The sequence below is a fragment of the Rhizophagus irregularis genome, chromosome 9 (assembly GCF_026210795.1).
Source record: "Rhizophagus irregularis chromosome 9, complete sequence".
Lineage (NCBI taxonomy): Eukaryota > Fungi > Glomeromycota > Glomeromycetes > Glomerales > Glomeraceae > Rhizophagus > Rhizophagus irregularis.
The window spans coordinates 2,199,351-2,220,061 of record NC_089437.1 but is presented as its reverse complement, the minus strand read 5'-3'; the positions used below and the strand labels follow the sequence as shown (position 1 = coordinate 2,220,061).

At 32.2% G+C, this 20,711-nt stretch overlaps 3 protein-coding genes across 3 annotated transcripts; 1 reads left to right on the top strand and 2 right to left on the bottom strand.

The window, feature by feature from the left end:
• Window positions 1-118: 118 nt before the first annotated feature.
• OCT59_029533 (uncharacterized protein) lies at window positions 119-1,091 on the top strand. Its single transcript, XM_025318576.2, has 5 exons — window positions 119-225; window positions 281-394; window positions 460-596; window positions 659-825; window positions 938-1,091. The coding sequence occupies exons 1-4, from the start codon at window positions 145-147 to the stop codon at window positions 810-812; spliced, it is 486 nt and encodes a 161-aa protein (XP_025175685.1). The 5' UTR covers window positions 119-144; the 3' UTR covers window positions 813-825; window positions 938-1,091.
• On the bottom strand, window positions 648-1,809 carry OCT59_029532 (uncharacterized protein; the record flags this gene model as incomplete). Its single annotated transcript, XM_025326523.2, has 4 exons — window positions 648-1,003; window positions 1,075-1,176; window positions 1,251-1,368; window positions 1,438-1,809. The coding sequence occupies 4 exons, from the start codon at window positions 1,807-1,809 to the stop codon at window positions 909-911; spliced, it is 687 nt and encodes a 228-aa protein (XP_025175686.1). The 3' UTR covers window positions 648-908.
• A 3,600-nt stretch (window positions 1,810-5,409) lies between these two features.
• On the bottom strand, window positions 5,410-7,582 carry OCT59_029531 (uncharacterized protein; the record flags this gene model as incomplete). The annotated part of the gene is made up of 9 exons (XM_025318578.2): window positions 5,410-5,571; window positions 5,631-5,739; window positions 5,806-5,968; window positions 6,039-6,165; window positions 6,233-6,321; window positions 6,396-6,562; window positions 6,639-6,819; window positions 6,945-7,047; window positions 7,151-7,582. 9 exons carry the CDS (start codon window positions 7,580-7,582, stop codon window positions 5,410-5,412), a joined length of 1,533 nt encoding a protein of 510 aa, XP_025175689.1.
• Between the last annotated feature and the right edge of the window lie 13,129 nt (window positions 7,583-20,711).

The following is a 20,711-nucleotide window of genomic DNA, read 5'->3' as shown; positions in this document are numbered from 1 at the left end:
TCACAAGTGAGAGTTTAATGACCACGTGATTTTAAAGTTAAAGCTTGTACAACCAATCAAATTTGTCAAGTCACGTTTACCGAAAATTAATTTGAAATAATGAAATGAATCAGTGTCTGAAAATTTTATTCTAACCATCAAAAAATGCGTTTAGAAAAATGTTATTTTTGTTCTTCTACAATATATCCTGGTCATGGAACTATGTTCGTTAGAAACGACAGCAAGGTACCTCTACATATGCTTTTAATTAAATTCAGAAATTATATTGATCTATTTATAGATGTTTCGCTTTTGCAGAAGCAAATGTCATGCTGCTTTCAAGCACAAACGTAATCCTCGCAAAGTTCGTTGGACTAAAGCATTTAGAAAGGCTGCTGGCAAAGAAATGGCCATTGTATGTTACCTTAAATATTTAATTATGTAACTAAAAAAAAATGAAATTAAAAAGTACAATTCCAGGACTCTACATTCGAATTTGAAAAACGCCGTAATGTACCAGTTCGATATGATCGAGAACTAATGGCCACAACTGTTAAAGCTATTAAGCGGATTTCTGAAATTAGAGCTAAACGTGAACGTGTCTTTTATAAGAATAGGTAATCATTAACTCAAATTTCATACTATGAATTAATATTAATTGTTATGGTTTTAATTATAGAATGTCTAGCAACAAGGAACGTGAAAAGGCAGAAAATATACGCGAAATTCAAACGAATATTGAACTTATTGGAGCTCCTTCTGCCAAGATTAAGGCACAAATTGCTAAAGTCACTGAGAAAATGCAACAGAATAGTGATATGGAAATTTTATGATGTGTTCTTTAAAGTAAGTTCGGTTCATACAATAATGACGTTAAATATAAATGTATATTAATTATTTATAACCGTACTCCTAATATCTAAATATAATTATACTACTTTTCTTTTATTGTTTTTAGATTTAACCTTTTCTTTCATTGGATGCTGCATCTCCCATAATATATCATCCCGATAAAGCTGTGCGGCTGATTTCACCAAATAAATTAGAATTTAACATAGTCTCAATTCAAATAAAATAAAAGAATAAAATACTTACCATTTTCAATATTGTAATTTGATTGCTCCATATAAAACTTGGCCTCTATTGGATCAATACATTTAGATCGTATCTGAAAACGTTTTACTAACATTTTTTTTTCTTACAAAGAATTAAAATTAACATTTTATTAAACATTATGATGAATATAAATAAGTAATTGAATAATTATTTACCTTCTTCCTCCGAAAACTTCTCTGATAAGGAAGGACCGACATAGTTAGGGATAATCAGAGTCGAACGAGCTATGATATTATTGTCAAATAATCGATTTGCTTTACGAATATCCGCTATCTGGAAGGAAAGTTAGTTTAAAAATACATATAGTAAAATTTACTGTGCCTCATAAATTGAGTCAAATACCTCAACTCCGTAACTAAAAGCCAACCCAATCAAAGTATCATCTTTTTTAACATAATGAATTGCACTATAATTACTTTTCTCGTCCAATTTCTTATCCGATTTTTCATTGAAATAATTTAATGTGTTGTTAGGTTTATTTAAATCATTGTAAATAACTTCCTCGTATGTTGGTAAAGAACAATCAGTGTATGATGTATTACTATAGGTAATTGAAATTTCTTGACAAAATGGACAATACGTATAATATCTTCGATTCTGTTCTAAACAGCTATCACAAACCCAGCGATTACAACATTTAGTCAAAAACGGGGTTTCAAGAGACGAAACTGAGGCAAAAAGAACATGACAAATAAGACAAGATTTATTTTGCATATTTAAATTGATATGAAATACTACGGGGGAATTTATCTTATTTTATTTTATGGATAGTCAGAATACTACGGGGCGATTGTTTAATTATTAAATAAAAAAAACGTTGGGAATTATTGTATATATATATGTATGAACCCGTGACGTACACAAATTGCTGTTACATCATTGACCTTTATTTCCAAATAAATAACATCTTACAATCTTAAAATTACAAACCACAATTTATTGCAAATTTAACAAAAAAAAAAAAAAAAAAAAAAAAGAAAAAAAAGAAAAAAAAACGAGATTAATGTTGAGACCACATTGAAGGTCTCGTCCGTTTTAAAACTGCGTTTCGTTTTAAAACTGTGGAGGATTAATAATGATAAGAAATTAATTTTTAATATACTCGAAATCAAAATAAGATAATAGGTTCATAAAATGGCTTTTTTTTTTCTACCATAAGGGATTCGGAAGCATATTTTGACAGCTAATAATGAATTCATAAATTCATCATAATAAATTGTTCAAAAATCAAAAGAATTGTCCGTATTTAGAACTATATGCAAACACAATGAATGTTAAATATAAATTTCAACATAATTTCTCAATAATGCAATCATGAAATAAATATATTATACATCTAACTGTGCAATATTTACATATTTTCTACCAATACTTTCATGCTTCTGCTATTTCCGATTCACGACATGAATCGCGACTTTTTGGATTATGTTTATGTCTTCTGAGTGCATCTAATCTACATGAGATATCAAAAACCTAAGATATATAAACAATTATTCAAACGAATCATTCAAATTGTCAAACAAACCTCGAAAATAATTTTGCACATCCAAGACATTTATACGGCTTAGCGTTCTCATGGATTTTTTGATGTCGTTTTAAATCGTGATTTCTTGCAAATGCCGTATCACAAGAAGCACATTTATATGGCCGATCAGTTGAATGTGTACGTTGATGCGACTTTAAGTTGTATAACCGAGCAAAAGTTTTATTACAATGCGGATATAAACAAGCATATCCAATATTAGAAGATTGTTCATCACCAGCCATGCTGTGAGAGTTTTGCCCAGAATCTGTATCTGATGTTATTGATGATGTTTTCCGTCGCTTAGATGAACGTGAGTTTTTTGTTTCATTTAATTTTTCATTATGTCTGGGTTGTGATGGTATATTTGCGTTTTCGTCGGAGATAAGAAAAGTTTCTGGTTCCGCTGAATAAGGAACATTAGAATAATCATTTGTCGTCGCTGGATAGAAAAATTCAGGATTTTCAGTCATTGCTGTCATTAGCAAATCTGCAGGCAAATCTGTCGATAATCCTGTTGTTTCATTCAATGAATTTTCGACTTGCTGAGGTCCATTTATATCCTGACTCGAATATTTAAGATTTGGTGACTGTATTGGTGAAGATACTTCCTTTATATCATTATCCTCGTTTTGGTTTTGAATTGTAACAGGAATAATGGGGGGATTTACAACACTATTCCAATCAATTGAAATGTTCACAGTTGCATCTGTAGATGTTGACGAATCCGCATTAAGTTGCGAATCTGTTATCTTTTGAATTTCTCCCCAATCAGTACCAAAATATGTATGATCTAACAATGTTTCCTCTTCTATTTCTTCATCTTGTAAAGAGTTTGATTCATCACTATTAAGTGATGAAATAATGTCCCAACGTTCTTTACATTGATTCTTTGTGCGTCCAGAAATCATAGAAGCTATTTCTTCCCACTTGCCATATCCAAAATTTTTAACACCAGTTTTTAACAATTCATCCTCCTCGGATGTCCACTCAGGAAAACTGAAACAAGTAATATTAGTCTCTGTCATATTAGCTGTTACTGAATTTTGTTGGGATAATACGGCTTCAACAAGGCTCCCTACTATATCTAAACCTGATCGAGAATCTGAATTTTCATTCCCGTTTTCTGAAGACCTTGGAGAGGAATCTTCAGGAACATTAGCAAGTCCCAATAATTGTAAGACCTGTGCAGCAGCTGTTTGTTCTTCTAAATCATCCAATTGTTCTGAATTGTTTTCAACTGTTGTATCAAAATTATCCTTTTTATAATTTTTTATCTTTGCACCAATAGTAGTATTATCATCAATTACTTGATACAAAGTTTCTTCGATAGACTTTTGTGTGTCGGCAGCATCAAGTGATTGAGACATTGACCTAGTTATCCGTCTCTTTACTTTTATTTCTGTTTTGCCACCAATGACTTGTTTTGTAGACGAGTTGTTTCCTTGACCCGTCGGCATGGTGGCAAAGTCTTGAAAGAGATTAGTTTCAATCCACGCGTTAATTGTTTGACTTGGTGGCACCATGCCTCCCTCGAGGCTTTGAGAAATTGAAGACAGTTTGATAGCTTATAAAAAATTTTGAACAAATTTCGATTAGTTAAAAAAAAAAAATAAATATTTAATACCTAAACGACTAACTAATTTCAAAATTCTGGGAATTTGAAATGGTTAGAATCCACGTTCAATACTTGTTTAGTGTTTACTTTTTGATAAAGAATGGGTTTCAAAGTAAGAAAAATGTTCACATATTAATGAATTGATTAACTTTAATGAATTTAAATGTAATTGAAAAGAGTTGTAGCGGCTTAGCTCAGAGGCTTTGATGATTTTTTTTGTTCTTTGTGGCTTAGAAATGATGATATGATTCATTTAATATTCAATTACTGGCTACTATTTTTAAATAATTACAACATTTACGGAAATTTATACATAAAAAAAAAAAATTTTAATGAAACTTCTATACCTTTTATAAATAATACAATATTTATACTAGTAGTTGCTTGTACTACAAAACATTAATTACCAAAATTACTTGGATAAGTTCACCATTCAAACATATACCTACAAATTATGTAATAGGATTTATAAGTCCATATGTCAAATGAAATTTGAATTAAATATGCGCTCGATTTTCAAGCACTCGTCTAGGTTAGATGAAATTCCTGAATTCAATTCAATATATTGTTTGAATGCGGAACCTCAAGTTGAGTATTTAAATACCAACTTAACGGAAAAGAAATTTGAACCGAGCACATATTCAAAGATTTTGTTAACTAAGTTAAATAAAATTATATCTAAATTATCCAAACCCAGCTTTACTTTAAGTATATATCATAATATTTCACCAGATTTAAAGCTTACCCATGTTTTAGATCCAAATTCTCCCATATTTTTTTTTTTGTTCGTGGTAATCGATTTTCATTGACTTCTGAATATCGTAAATCTAAAGAAAACGTGTAGACTGATCAACATAAATTGATATAGAGATAAATTTTTTTTGCTTGTATGCTCCAACAAGCTATTAAAAATGCTGAATTGAAGCAACATATTATCGATAACAAAAGAAAAATATATAATCTCAAATAAAAAAAATACATGCATAAAAAACACATGTATTAAAAAAATCAAATGAATACAAATAAACAAAACGATTTGAATCAAATCGAGTTATGATTTGGCTACAAGCAAATAAAATAAAAAATGTTCACAATTAAATCCCAGCAAATCTATATATACAGAATAGGAAAGAAAATTATTTCTTGCCAATATATTTAATTTATAGATATCCCCTTAGCGAATATGTCTACCCTCCTCATCAAAGAACATGTAAAAAAAAGGGTGTCTAAGCGCAGTACGCGCTGAAATTCTTTCAGTTGGATCATATAACAACAATTGCCGCAAAAGATCATAAAATTGGTTTTTAAAAGTTGATTTTTCAGGCTCGATAATTTCCTACAAAACAGTGTAATTAATTAAGATACTTAAAATTTAAAGATAACAAATTCACTTACATTCAAACTACGTAACGACTTGACATATTTGCGGCTCTGTTTTGTTGTATCGTCGTTAGGAAAATTAAGTAATCTACTTCCCCTAAAATACTTTGACTGATGATGTCGGCTAATTACGAGAAAAAATATGTCAGAAAAAAGAACGAATGTATTGGCGAGATAAGAATTTACGTACCTCATTTGTCGAACAAGCCTATCTGGAATTTTACCAAGAACATGTTCCATCATTGCCAAATGTTCTAAATTTTCGTGAGTTTGAAACAGGGCTTCTCCCGTGAACAGCTCAACAAGAATACAACCAACAGACCAGAGATCACAAGAATATGACCACCCTAATCCTATATAAATTGTGAACCATAAATCTAAATCTTGAATTTATTTCGGTTTTTTAGAAAATTCGACATTTACCTAATATAACTTCTGGTGCTCGGTAATGTCGAGTCGAAACGACAGATGAATGATATTCATCGTCAAATGTTGCACTACCAAAGTCGATTAATCTTACATCTGTGTCCAATAACATACGTTTTGAACGCTATATCGATAATTAAATATAATTAATCTAATTTGTAATTTGTCAAGAAATAAAAGTGCAAGCTTACCTTCGAAGGTATAGTTTTACATTGATCATTTACTAATAGAATATTCTCCGGTTTCAAATCCGTATGTACTAAACGCAATGAGTGTAAAACTACATAATTAAATAAAAATTTTAGCTAGGAAAAAAATGAATTATCGGACTAAATATTTTGGAGAACTACACACAAGCCACAGAATTTAACAATTGCTTCGCTATATGTTGAATTTGATTCATCGGAAAAGGCGCAAAATCATTTTGCTTTAAGAAGTCAAATAATGAACAACCATATAAATCGAAAACCATACAAATATGGTTGCGGAAATCGAACCAATCTCGAAGATGGATGCATTTGCTAGAATTAAATTATATTAGAATTTATTTCTTCAAATTTTAAATATAGGATATTATTATATTAAAAAATAACTTACTAAAGATTTGAAGGGTCTTGATCTCTTAAAGTGTTTAAAACTCTTATCTCGATTTTACTTGCATCACGATACTTTTGTACCGCACGAATAATTTTAATCGCAACGTGTCGATTTGAAACACGATCGAAACATTGTACAACTTTTCCGAAAGTACCCTGACCCAGCTGGCGAGTAATTCTGTCTGTAAAATTATGTTAAAATCAAATGATTTTCCCATTAAAAAAGTCAACTATATTTCTTTTTTCTTTGGATTGACATTATATGTCTAATGTGAAGTTAAAAAAAAAAAGGTGACAACGAATTTACATCTTGAAGTCAAATCATCGCCAATCTTTACAATGTAATGCCCATCTTTATCATCATGACTGGGTATTATTGCTTGACGTGATGAAGATGCGGATGAATAAGACTATAAAGAAATAAGAATTTAGTCAAAAGTATAAAGGATGAATCTTTCAATATCAATGATACAAGTTTAAGTATGCTCTCGACTTCAATAAGTTTTTACCTACCTCTCTCGCCGAAATTGGCTCTCGATAATGTGCAGAAGTATGTGAACTCGTTGAAATGTAAGAACGATAGGACGTATCATTATATTGTTGGTGAATTTGAGCTGTCTGAATTCCAGGCTTCCGTCGCCTTTTATGCGTTGGAACAGCTGAAATTGATTGAAGTGACACCTGTGAAGACTGTAGCTGTTGAGTGTCAGATAACTGTGGTGGAGAACGCCTTCCACGTTTCATACCCCTCGTCTCAATTTGCGAAGGTGGTTTTCGGATGTGCACAGGAGGTGGTGTAGGAGAATCCGAAATAACTATTACTTCCTGTTCATCCGGTCTTCCATTGCGATAAAAATCTTCACGCCAATTTGGGTTTGGTGGCCGTTTTCGGCGGGACGTTCTTGTAGGTCTAGTGTTTGTTGCTGACATGATTATTGTTGACATACTACAAAAAGCATGTGAAGAAAAAAAAGCAAGTGTGTTATAGTAAACTAAACTAAATTTTCGATATATATTAAGAAATTATTTATCCGAAACGATATTTCGAACGATTTAAGCTGCTTTGGTCTTGAAAATACTTTTGAATAGAGTTTAATGATACTTTATATTTATAGCATAATTAATGACGACAACATCAGGTGCGCATGTAGAATTGTAGATTCAGCCACCGAAATTTTTTTATGAAAACAATATATCAAAACCATTTAAGGAATATTAGAATTAACAGAACTGCAGTTATAACTTTTGCTTTTTTAAAAATAAAAAAAAACACTTTTTTATAAATTTCTTAAACAAGATTAATTGGATGAATTTTTTTATGAATATTTCGATACTATGTAATGATTGGAATAAACTTACCTAATATTACCTCCAGAATTAGGATTATGATAAGATTGTTAGAGAGTAAGCAATATGTTAATTACGATTTTTGTTACCAGTGACGCTAAGTGGTTTATTATGTAATGAAAATCACATGCAATACGGCAAATTATGAGAATAATTCTTTAACTATATATGGGGTCGTTTGGCTATTTATAGTGACCAATCAAGGTACGTGTATTTCACGTGATCGAACACGGCTTTAGACATCCCCTATGTTCTTGACCCACCACGCGGTGCTAACTTGACCCACATAATATATTTTACCAGGAGGTCAAATCCAATACTTTTGTATCTTCTATATATATGTCTATTACAAATATTACTTAATTTGTAATTAATAAAAAAACCATTTTTCAGAATTTTTTTTTTATCCATTACGCATTTATTAAGAACAAGTTAAGCTATTACAAATACAGTCAAACCTTTATATAATGATATGTCAGGACATATATAAAATTTTTAGAAAATATCATTATATCAAAGTTATACCAATATTTATATGTCCTCACATATAGCAGAAAAATAAAATTTTATTGGTATATCAAGTTTTTAATAGTATATCAGTATATCGAATATCAGTATATTGAAGTACAGAACATACATGAGTGAGCTACCTAAACTATCTACTACAGTTGGGCAGTTATAAAATTATATGGATACAATTCATTTAAAATAAACTTTATCTCAGCCTTTTCAGATTCTGTAATCTAAGTTTAATAAACTACAAAATTAATTCCAATATGAATCATATTATTATTATAAAAACATCAAAAACAAAAAAGTAATGTAAAAAGTCAGATTCCTCTATGATCCCTATAGGGTTTCTTTACCTATTAGCAAAATGGCATATTTAATCTATTTATACAGTTTAGAAAAGTTTTAAACTTCATCTACTAATGAATATAACATTAACTTATAATTGTATAAATACAAAATGCTGAGACTATAAAGAGTTAGTATGTTCTAGAATTGAAATTTGTAAGCATAAAGAGGCAGAGTTTTTCTGACATTTATAATAAATATACCAGTCCAACCAATTGCATATTTCTAAATAATCTAATATTTTTAATTTTGATGATCTCTTTATTGATCAACTTAAATTAGTAAAAATTAAAAACTAAAATTTATCAATTCTATCAGCTCTTCTAAATAGATTGATTTATATAAATCTGAAAAAGTTAATTCGTGATCTGCCAGTGAACCATAAAACTTGGCTATTAAATTCTGGTAAAAGTTATATATACAGTCAACTCCCTCTATAGTCACTCCCGTTATAGTCACATTCTACTATATAGTCACACCAGTTGAATGTTCAAAACACTTTATTATTAAAATCTATCCTATATAGTCACAATCTATCTATAGTCACTATCACACCTATCCTCAAAAATCTTATATTAAAAAGAACCGTTTATAATCACAGTTATATAAAGAATATATTAAATAACTTGGCATCTAATAATCGTACAAAGATGTATCATAGCTTGTTAGAATCGTCTCACTGAGACGAATCGAATGGTGGTAGTTTTATCCTTTTCCTTTGCTAATGTTTACGGCCAGACCACCCATTGCCTCTTGGCGACTAATCTCTGCTCGCGTCCTATCATCTTCACCGCAACTATTATACCGAGTACTTAATTCCTCGTAACAGCACCACTATAAAGACATCCTCCATCGGGCCATTATAGGCTGATCTGAAGCTAGGTACACGCCGCCTACTCATCCTATACCCATTGCACGATACTGATACTCAATTTATTTAACGACCTTTAGAAAGATCTACTTTCATGGAGGACTTTCGACAGGTAACATCAACCATCTAGTACCCTTCCATACCACCATTTTGCGTACTAAGTCTCACTCAAAGGCCACTACAGCCCGCGATTACCTAGCACCGATAGTACAGCTACCCCTCCTAAAGGTATACTTTGTGCGACCAATTTATACAGAAGTAGGCTTTCTGTCCAGAATCACTTTATATGGTGGTATCAACCAACAGGGATCACCAACCTAGGGAATCCCAAGAAGTGGGGAATCGAACCCTATAACCATGCTACCTGTTCTGTGCACGAACACCTTGGTTGATGCCCAAGACCTAACAGAAGGTCAAACTACCACTAAGACATTGCACCCTCAGCTTTACCATCTAGGACGACCATTTAGCCATACTGACCCCAAGTGGTATCGTGGAATGACCACCTGAACAGAGAAATCCACAGGTATAGTAGTGACTCGAGGACGGGGAGGCTGCGCATCTGAATGGCTCGCATGGGAACGTTAGAAGGACAGCATGACCTTAGTTGAAATGTGCGGCCTGCCGTACGCGCTAATTCACCATGATGCAGTCCAACTACACTAATCCCTGTACGTTCGCGCTATTGGTTGTAGCGTCCGCAGTAAAATTCTTTTTATTTCCGTGGTCGCCTGGTGAATCGAACCATGCGGCACCTCCACCATGCTCAGGCTTAATGAGGGTCTCAGTGACTAACCACCGAGATAGGGTGACCAACCCTTAGTTTTATCCTTTTCCTGTACAAACAGTCTTGTGACTTTATCTTTTATTTATACTTTGAACTTCGAAAATATAATCGAACAATATTACAAAAATAAGAAAATAAACTAATAAAAAATAAAAAGAGTAGCTTCACGATTCATACAAGTAAAGAAATCTAAACTAAAATAAAATTAAAGCAAAGAAAAACTGAACTATTACAGAATCGCATACCCCAACTTTACCCAAAGGCCAGTGTGAGTCAATTATCCAACATCCAAAAATCCAGTCCGTTACCAGAAAGAAATCCTAAGAGGTTGAACTGTTAAGCGGCGCAGAAAATCCAAGTGCGAGATCCAAGATCCACCCCGAATTATAGAAGAGGATATCCAAGAAATCCAGGAATCCTGAGAGACTGACGCCAAAGAAGAGTTGTATTGTTGTAGAGAAGTAGTATTAGGAGAAGAATTTGTAGATGGGCCACGTAATTTGGAAGCAGCCGAGATACCCTGCGACTCTTCCCAAGCATGGAAAAGAACATTTCGACACAGCCAAATTTTTAGTTTTATCCTTTTCCGATCACTGGCTGACGAGTTATTCAACAAAATGTTAAACATCGGCATTATAATATTTCTTGATTTACGTTTACTGCACCATTTAACATTTTGCTAGATTTCTCGGTACCTAGTGATTGTAAAAACACGATTTATAGCTCGTTGGAATCGCCTCATCGAGACGAATCGAATGGTGGTAAGCTCATCTCTCTGTGATCAATATTGACGGAGTTATTACTTAAAAACCATTTAATATTTTTTAATTTCGGAAATTGATCTAGTGATTAGATTTCGATGTATCTTATACCATTAGATTTGTCTCATCAAGACGAATCGAATGGTAGTAAAATCGTCTTTCTAGGATCAATATTGACAGAGTTATTACACAAAAACCATTAATATTTTTTTAATTTCGGAAATTAATCTAGTGATTGGATTTCGACGTATTTTATACCATTAGAACCGTCTCATCAAGACGAATCGAATGGCGGTAAGATCATCTCTCTACGATTAATATTGGCGAAGTTACGATACAATAAAGTTTTAAGTATAATTCTGGCTAAAATTATGTTAATTTTTGGCCGGAATTATGATATACAAATATAAGAAATTTTTTATATAGTCACATCTCTTTATAATCACCAAATATAGACTGTCCCAAATGTGTGACTATAAAGAGAGTTGACTGTATATTTATTAATAGCGCGGAATCTACAGTTCTGGCAATGCAAGGTATATATTATTAAAATATAATATGAAAACTAATATTATAGCCATAAAAATATGCCATTTGACTGTCTTAGTAATAAAAGACTGGTAAAAATTTTAAGCACCAAAAGACACTTTCATAAGAGCTGAAAATTTGAATTTGAAAAAAAAAAATTAAAATTTTAAAGATAACTCATCATCTAGTGGTCGTAGGAAAATAAAATTTGGTTCATCAGATTCGTCTCATCAAGACGCATTTAATGGTAATAATTTTATGTCTCTATGACCGATAGAAGGTGAGTTATCCCATATTTTTTCTCCGGAATCACAGATTCTAAATTATTGTTAAAAATATATATGAACTTATCACCGCCTTTTAATAGTCAAATTTTATGGGCGGATCACAAATTAAATAATACTAAACCTCCAACCTAAATGATCAACATCCCAATATTTCAACTTTCCTAAAAGAAAATTAAAAGTAAAAATACTGAAATTTTAAAAAAAAAAAACTAAAAAACAAAAAGAAAAATCATAATTCTCAGAAAATCCTAAATAAAGGGAAAAACTGAATAAAGATGGTAATAAATATTAAGCTTCCATCTACCACTACTAGAGATCCTAAGCAAAACTAAAATATTTAATCATTTGACTAAATCAAAATAATTTAAACATTTAAAATTAAAAGATGAAATGTCAAAATTCAGTATTTTGTAATATTTCTATGAATTTTTTATAGATTTTTATAGATTTTTAATTATAATAATTATTTATAAAAAAAAAATAATAAATTTGTATTAAAATACAATATTTTTTAAAGGAATTTATAAAACTATTATATATATATATAATATTATATAGTTATTAAATACTTCTTACATAATAATAATTTTATTATAGCAGACTATCAAAATCATATTTAAAAGTTTATTTAAGCTTTCTTTTAAATCCATTCATTTTTATACATCTTTTTTTTTACATGTTTTTTTCTTTTACACATTCTTTTTTATATACAGTCAACTCTTTTTATAGTCACACATTTAGAGCAAGCCATTTTCTGTGATTATAAAAAAGTATGACTATATACAAAACATACATAAAAATTAAATTTTTAATACATTTTATTATACTTTATTAAAAAATATATATATTATTAAATTAGCAACTAATAATCATAGAAAGATGCAACACAGCTTGTTGGAATTATTTCATTGAGACGAATCAAATGGTGGTAGTTTCATCTTTTTACTGTGTAAACAGTCCTATGACTTTATCTTTTATTTATATTTTAAATCGAAAATTTTACAGAAAAATCAAACAATATTACAAAAATAAGAAAATAGAAAAATAAAAAACAAAAAGAGTAGCTTCACGACTCATACAAGTAAAGAAGTCTAAACTAAAACATTATTAAAGAAAAGAAAAACTAAACTATTACAGAATCGCATACCCTAACTTTACCCGAAAGCCAGTGTGAGTCAACTATCCAACATTCAAAAATCCAGTCTGTTACCAGAAAAAGATCCTAAGAGGTTGAACTGTTAAGCAGCGCAGAAAATCCAAGTGCGAAATTTAAGATCCACCTCGAATTATTGAAAAGAATATCCAAGAAAACCAGGAATCCTGAGAGACTGTCGCCAAAGAAGAGCCAGAAATGGTGAGAAGAGCAGGAGAAGAAGGAGAGGAAGGGGAAGTGTGCATGATTATTTGCAAGATTTAAATCTTGCGAATCCAACCATAAGTAAAAGAATACATTGCGAGGCATCTAAATGTTCCAATATAGTTGTTCATGAAGATTAGATAAAAGTGAAGTTAAAACTTCAAGAGTTTTTTTCTTAGGAAGTAGTTTACAAAGATATTGCACAAGATCTGTAGGAAAAAGCCCACGAGTTAGCCAAAGACAGGATGGTGAAGGTGTGATAAAGTCCCAACAATCAAGAGCGGAAAACTCAAGTAAAAAGGTATCTGAAAGAGAAACGAGTTCAGAGAAATTAGTAATACAAGCATCATGAAAAGAAAGTATGAGCTTGTGATAGATTGACTTAGGGCTGGCGTGAGAAATAATGTACGGACAAGTCCAAAGATGATTCATGTCTTCAGGAGCAGAGTGGCAAAGACAACATAACCAGTCAGAAGGATAAAGAGAAGGTTTGCGTTTTTGAAGGGAAGTTAAAGTGGGTAGCATATCCAATAAAACTTTAAGTCAAAACGCGAGAAGTCCTTTTTGTCCATTATGATGAGTAGTAAAAACCTTTGAACGAGATAACCAAAAAAGAATACCCTCTCAGTTAAAAGTATCAACTGAAGCAATATGAAAGAAGCGGGAAAGAGAACTGAAATTTAATAAATTTTGGGCCTCGTAAATAGACTTAAAAAAGTGGTGAATATTATTATCAACCGGAAGAGAGTCATATAAAATGATACACAGAGCATCCAACAGAGCCAATGGAGTTACTGTTGGTTGAGGTGAGTGAAGAGCTTCTTTGGCCAGTAAGTCCACTTGAATATTATACATATCATCTGTGTGAGCAGAGACTTTCTGGAGAGTAATCGATAAATGTTTGTTATGAATTTGATGTCTAATAGAAAGCCAAAGCAAATGATTAGGTTGACGTAAAAGCTTTGGCAAGAAAGGTTTATCAATAAATTGACTCCAAGTTGAGATTAAAAAAGCGCAATCAGTGTTAACAACAACTGAAGAATGAGGCGCTAAAGCATTAAGTGTTGACAGGAGGGCAAACGTTTCAGAATGTAGGCAGAAGGGTAAGTCGATGAAATAGCGTCTAAAGAAAATTCCAAAATAAAGTTATCATCATCAAAGGCGAGCCAGGCATAAGACATAGAAGGAGATTTCTCAGAAATCGAATTAAGAAAGAATCCATCTGTGTATAAAATACATGTTGAACAAGGAAGGACAAATGGAAGATCATCTATATCATCTAGAGATAGGGGAGCAATGATGTCACTCAAAGGAGGATTAAGATAGACCATAGCTAAAGAAGAAGCATAAGCTAAAGAAGTTGACAACTTAATAGGTCAGCCTGTGGCAAAAATTTTGGCATTTTTAGTAGGATAGGTGACAGTTTCAGTTAACTGAACCTGGAGGAAACAACGTTCACTTGTACAATGTTGTTTGATAGCAGAAAGTGCTACATACTTAGGAACGTGGCGAGAGCAGTCAGAACAAGGGCGAAATGAGGTGAATTCAGGGCCAGTGGTAGGAAGCCAATAAGACATTATTGCTAGTCCTTTTTTAGAATATGTTATGCATACACGGCCAACAAGTAAAGTTTGGGTAATCTGATCCTGAGAAAGGGCCCATAATGGACGATATTGTCCATCAGGAACTGTATTATCAAGTAAGAAAGGAGAGGCTACTGCGTAAGAAGGGTTAATAATAAATGAAGAAAAAAAATAAGAAGAATTAAAAGAAGACAAAATATTATCAATCAAAAAGGTAAACCAAGCTGGGATGCGTCATTTTTTTTCAACAATTTCCAAATATCAAAGATCAGGCCATGGTAGAAGGAATTTTCCACAGTTGTGCTAATACGAAAAGATTAAGATTCTTTCACAGTCTCCAACTAGTTTGAAATAAATGTTGCAAAATGATAGATTGGAGAAGTTTGGCCAGACGTAGATCACGTTTCGGAGGTCGGAAGGAAAGGGACCACGTGATATTCAAACAAAAAGAAAAAAATAAAGAATTGAATAAGGAATGGGAGCAAAGAGAAAGAATCTAAGACCAGGGCGTCAGGTCAATAGTAAGTTTCATCTTTCTACAATTACTGGCTGATGAGATATTTAGCAAAATGTCAAAAATTGGCATTTTAATATTTCTTAATTTATGTTTACTGTGCTAGGACCCCGAAAAATACATATAAAGGTCACATGTAAGTTTGCTTAACCATATTAGTAAAATTTCCAAAAGTCGTAAAATTTTATTTGCATAGATTTTGAGATTTTTTAAAAGGTTATATATATAGTTTGCGTAATAACAATCATTTTTATATATGTCATATATTTTAATTTGCATAGTCAACAATATACCGAAGTTTTAGTCTTGAACGGCGACTTCGGTATATCGAGAGTTGACTGTAATCTATATTAGATGATAATAATGAAGTGAAATGAAAACGCGTTAATTCCAACAAGTCACGCAGGGCAAAGGCAAGTTCCAAACCAGAGATGAGGATACTAGACGATGAAATATGGGCAGTATTGGCCAAGAAATCAGCAAAATCGTTCAAATAATTTCCAGAGTGTGCTTTGATTTTGATTGGAAGGACAATCAAATTCTTGGAGCGGATGGTTTGTTCAATAATAGCCCAAAGTTTAAAGTTCTTGGTTTTATAATAAAGATGACTATTAGAATAAGAAAAGGAAGAACAGCCACGAAGGCCATCAATGGCAGTTTGCAAATCAGTATAAATGGTGACTTCTGAGTCGCAAGGAGAAATGGTTAAAACTGCATAAATAGCAGCAGCTTCAGCACGAGAGGAAGAGGGATTATCTCGAATAATGCCATGTGCATATGTGGCAATAGAGTTGGGAAAACCAGCATCTGGTACAATTTGCATTCAAGACCAACCTATAGATACATCAGGAGTTCCTAAGTTAATAAGAGACCCATCAGTGAAAAAGATATAACGTGAATCTGAAGAAGGGATTAAAGGGGAGTTAGTAAAGACAGCAGCAGCAGAGGTAGAGTTTCAATGGAATCTATAGGAGAAAAGTCTGCATGAAAAGGATGGCCACTTCTGAAGTATTGCATCTAATTCGTTCATTGATGGTAAGAAGGATAAGTGAACATGTAAGAGAAACTTTCTGCGTGCAAAGAGTTAAATCAGCATTTCGCTTCTTGAAGGGAGGCAAAGAAGTGTGAGCAGCACAACCAGTGCACAGAGAAAGTTTGATGATATTGCCGGGTGAAGATTCACAGTAAGGAGACTATCTAGTTCTTGGTGGTAGAAGGAGAAGATACACATGGTGTGAGATCAACAGGTGAGGTAGAAAACACAGGTAAAGAGGAAGAAATATATGTATCAATCAAGCGGTTATTAGAGTCAGGGATGGTAGTTTGTTTTTGGATGTCTTTATACCAAATGGAAGTATAGTCAAGATCATGTCTTCTGACTAAATTGTCATAAAAAGCTTTCCAAGATATTAAATGGATGCCTTGTGGAGTAATAAGTTGAGACAAATAAAATAGTTGTCATCTGCGATATCATGCATTCAAATAAAGGAACATGACTATCGAGCAAAAATAAAGATAAGAGCTTCAAAAGTAAAGTTTGAAGCAGGTGGAAAGGAGTAGAAACTAAGAGAGCAATGGTGCAAGCGATATAATCCTTTTTAAAAGATAAAAGAGAAAACCATATAGACCAGTCCTTGATTAAAAAAGGAGAAATAGGAATCAAAAATTATATTGAATTAAACATAATCTATAAATAAAAAGAGATTGACTAAAAGAAGAAGAAGAATTAGCCATTAAAAATAAATTAGTTAAATAACATTGTCATTGATGAGCAAACAAATTAATCAAGCCCAAAGCTTGAGATAAGTATAAAATAAAATTAGCCTTGTGTTTCACTACAGAACGTATAGTCCTTGTTATTAAGTGATATTTGGATAAGTTTTGGTATAAGAACAGCATTATGTAAGTATATAACTGTTTGGCAGAGAAGCGAAAGAATTACATTCATGTTTGAGTTGCTTCTTAACAAAGTCACGAGAGCCTTTAATATTAAACCAAACACCTAAAAAATAAAAGGAAGTTGTCATGGAAATCAGAATAATAGAGATAGATGGCACTCTATTCAAAGAGAATAAAGTCAAGTCAATGGTGATAGGGGAGGGAATAGAGACTGAATTTAAGGGCAACGAATTAGTAATTAACACATATTTGTTATGGTTGGCGGAAGTATTATTAATTTGATAAAATTCTTTTGTAATGGATAACATAGATTCAATGCCAATTTTTGTTGAGGAAATAAGTGTAGAGTCATCCATAAAGACTAAATTGTTGATATGCAAATCGGGAAAGAAGTTTGAGATGCAATCAAGGATGGTGCTGAAAGAATATAAGGGTCCATCATTTCATCTTTCAAAACAGTAAGTAAGGGATTAATATAAATGACCCATAAAAGAGAAGAAATAACTTCACCTTGGTCAATACCAATGCGAACCCTATAAGTAGGAGTAGATCCATGCAGTGTTCGGCAAATGACTTGAAATGAACAAATGACTCAAATGACAAGTCATTTGTCATTTGTCATTTGCAACTCAAATGACCTGTCATTTAAGTCATTTGAAAAATATTAAATATTCTGAGAATTTTTATTAATTATTTTGTTTATTTTAATTAAGAAAACAAAAATATTAAAACAAAATTGGTTTAATATATATAATCAAAAAAGTTCCAATAGTAGTAAAGATTTTTTAATCACGTGATTTTGTTATTATTTTACAGGTTATTATTTGTTAATAATATTATTATAGACAGGATTATTTCACTTATAATTATTTCACTAATGATCATTTTATCCACACAGATAAAAGTTAATTGATTTTGCAATAAAATATTTAATTGTAACACATGTAGTGGATCCCATTTTTCACCATTTTTATATATAATTGTTGTCTTTATTTAATCATAAGATGGCCATAATATTTATTTATGCATATAATTATATAATAAAATTATATATAATAAATAACATATCAGATATTATCACTTTAATAATTATGGTTGTGTTATTTATTATTTTCAGATTACAGTAAAAAATAAATAATTTGGTGAAATTGATTCTGTTTGTGATTATTTCGATTACGTCCTTCCTTTTTGTACATCACGTGATTATAAATTGTCCAATAATCTTTAAATATTTTAATGACAAATGACCAAATGACAAAGGACGCAAATGACAGTCAAATGATACCCAATCATTTGGCATTTGTCATTTCGCGAATAATTCAAATGCCAAATGCCAAATGATGGGGTGTCATTTGACCAAATGACTCCTAATCCGAAAAATGGTCAAATGACCAGGTCATTTCCGAACACTGGATCCATGAGCGGTGAAGACTCTATTAGTGCGCTTCATAAAAGTGATAGGATAAATTTGACTGCAGAGATAGGAAGGCGTATATGTTTGAGAGCGAAACGTAACATAGTCAGGTCGACCAAATCAAAAGCTTTGAAAATACTTTGCGAGAGAATCCAAAGTGGATTTTTGTTGACGTCAGCATCATGGATAATTGATTCTAAGGTAATGATAGGGTTACAGCAAGAACCACCAGGTAGACCAGCGAAGTAATCACCTTTTAAGACATCATGCGAAGCCAGAATAGTAGAAAGGCGGTTGTAGAAAAGTTTGACAAGAGATTTTCTAATCACTTCTAATAAAGTAATAGGGCGAGTGTTCTTTAATTGACACTTTCATTCGTGAGTTTTGGGGATAGGAAAAACTATAGCTTGTTGCCATAGATCAGGGATATCAGCTTTGGATAGGCAAGTTTGAATCAAAATCAGGAGTAACAAGGACCAAGGTGTTCGAGCATCTCATAAGTGATCATAGAAAGACCAGGAGCTTTGTCATTGGGAGTGGAAGAAACTGTAGATAACCATTCGTCTAGGGTAGGGGATTCATTAAAGAATCATAGATGGAGGAGGGCACATCATCCATGGGCTGGTAAGCAGAAAACTATCTATTAGGTAAATTATTGATAGAGGAAGTAGGAGTAGATTTTATAGGCACAAAGTACCAGTCAAAAACTAGGCAAATATAGCTTGAGCTTGAATTTTATTAATTAATACCATAAGTCACTTTAGAGAATACAGAGTATTCTAAAAAGAACCACAACAAGTGCAGAACTAATAGAAAAACAAAGAACAAATAATCTTCCAATGAATTTACAAATAAGAAAAGCTAAGTTTATAAAACCCCACCCTCTCTATGCTAATAACTATGGCTACTCCTTCCAAATCTATTTCAAAATGAGTAAAGTCGACTATGCTATACATAACCCATCAAGCGCCATACCCACTCCTAGAATCGGCAAAGAACCTTCAAGCTACTATTAGCACTATCAAAAACGCATAAAATTCAATTTCCCCTATTTAACTACATACTATGGATAACAAACCTACTTCACAAAGGCCTCTGGGAACTTTTTAGTGTCGTGCAGTCCAGCCGATGGGGAACTTTTTAGTGTTGTGCAATCCTGAAGGGACACCCACCTCATTGCAAACAATCCCAAACGAAGGACACCCACCTCATTGCGAACGATCCTTTAGCCTAAGATCTACCTAGATAAGTCAATCCAATGATAGTCCAACATGTGACCACTTTGATCGGCATACTACAAAAACTGCAGTACCCAACCTGTCACCCCCCTTATTACCTGAGTGATCATCGATTTTAAAAATTAGCCACCATGACGATCAAATTTTCCAGTATCCCCCATCCCCCAAAGAAATAAGGTTACACTGAAAAAAGTGACCAAGAAAAACAAAAAACAAAAAATAAAGACATAAACTATACATGTTGCCGAAACTTTTTTTCAATTTCGGCCGCATTTCGGCTCCAAAATATAGCTACTTGTAGATATATCAATAAAATTTTTTAAACCTCAGATAATTTGGGCCAGATCTGCAGCAACTTTTAGCAGACTTCAGAAAATTTCGGCATAATCTGTAATAATTTCGAATCGGACTTTAAAGTTTTGGCCATATATTAAATATAGGTTGTCCGAAATTCCAGAGCCCTGCCAAAATTATGTAAGTAGGTCGAAATTCCTCAAAAGTTCTTTCATAGGTTCTTCAGACCCGGATTAACCTATTTGAAGCCTAATTTCAGCCAGATCTATGAAATCAGATGATTTTGCTTTGAAGAGTTTGTCATGTGGACGAAATAGCCAAAATATTTCGGCAACA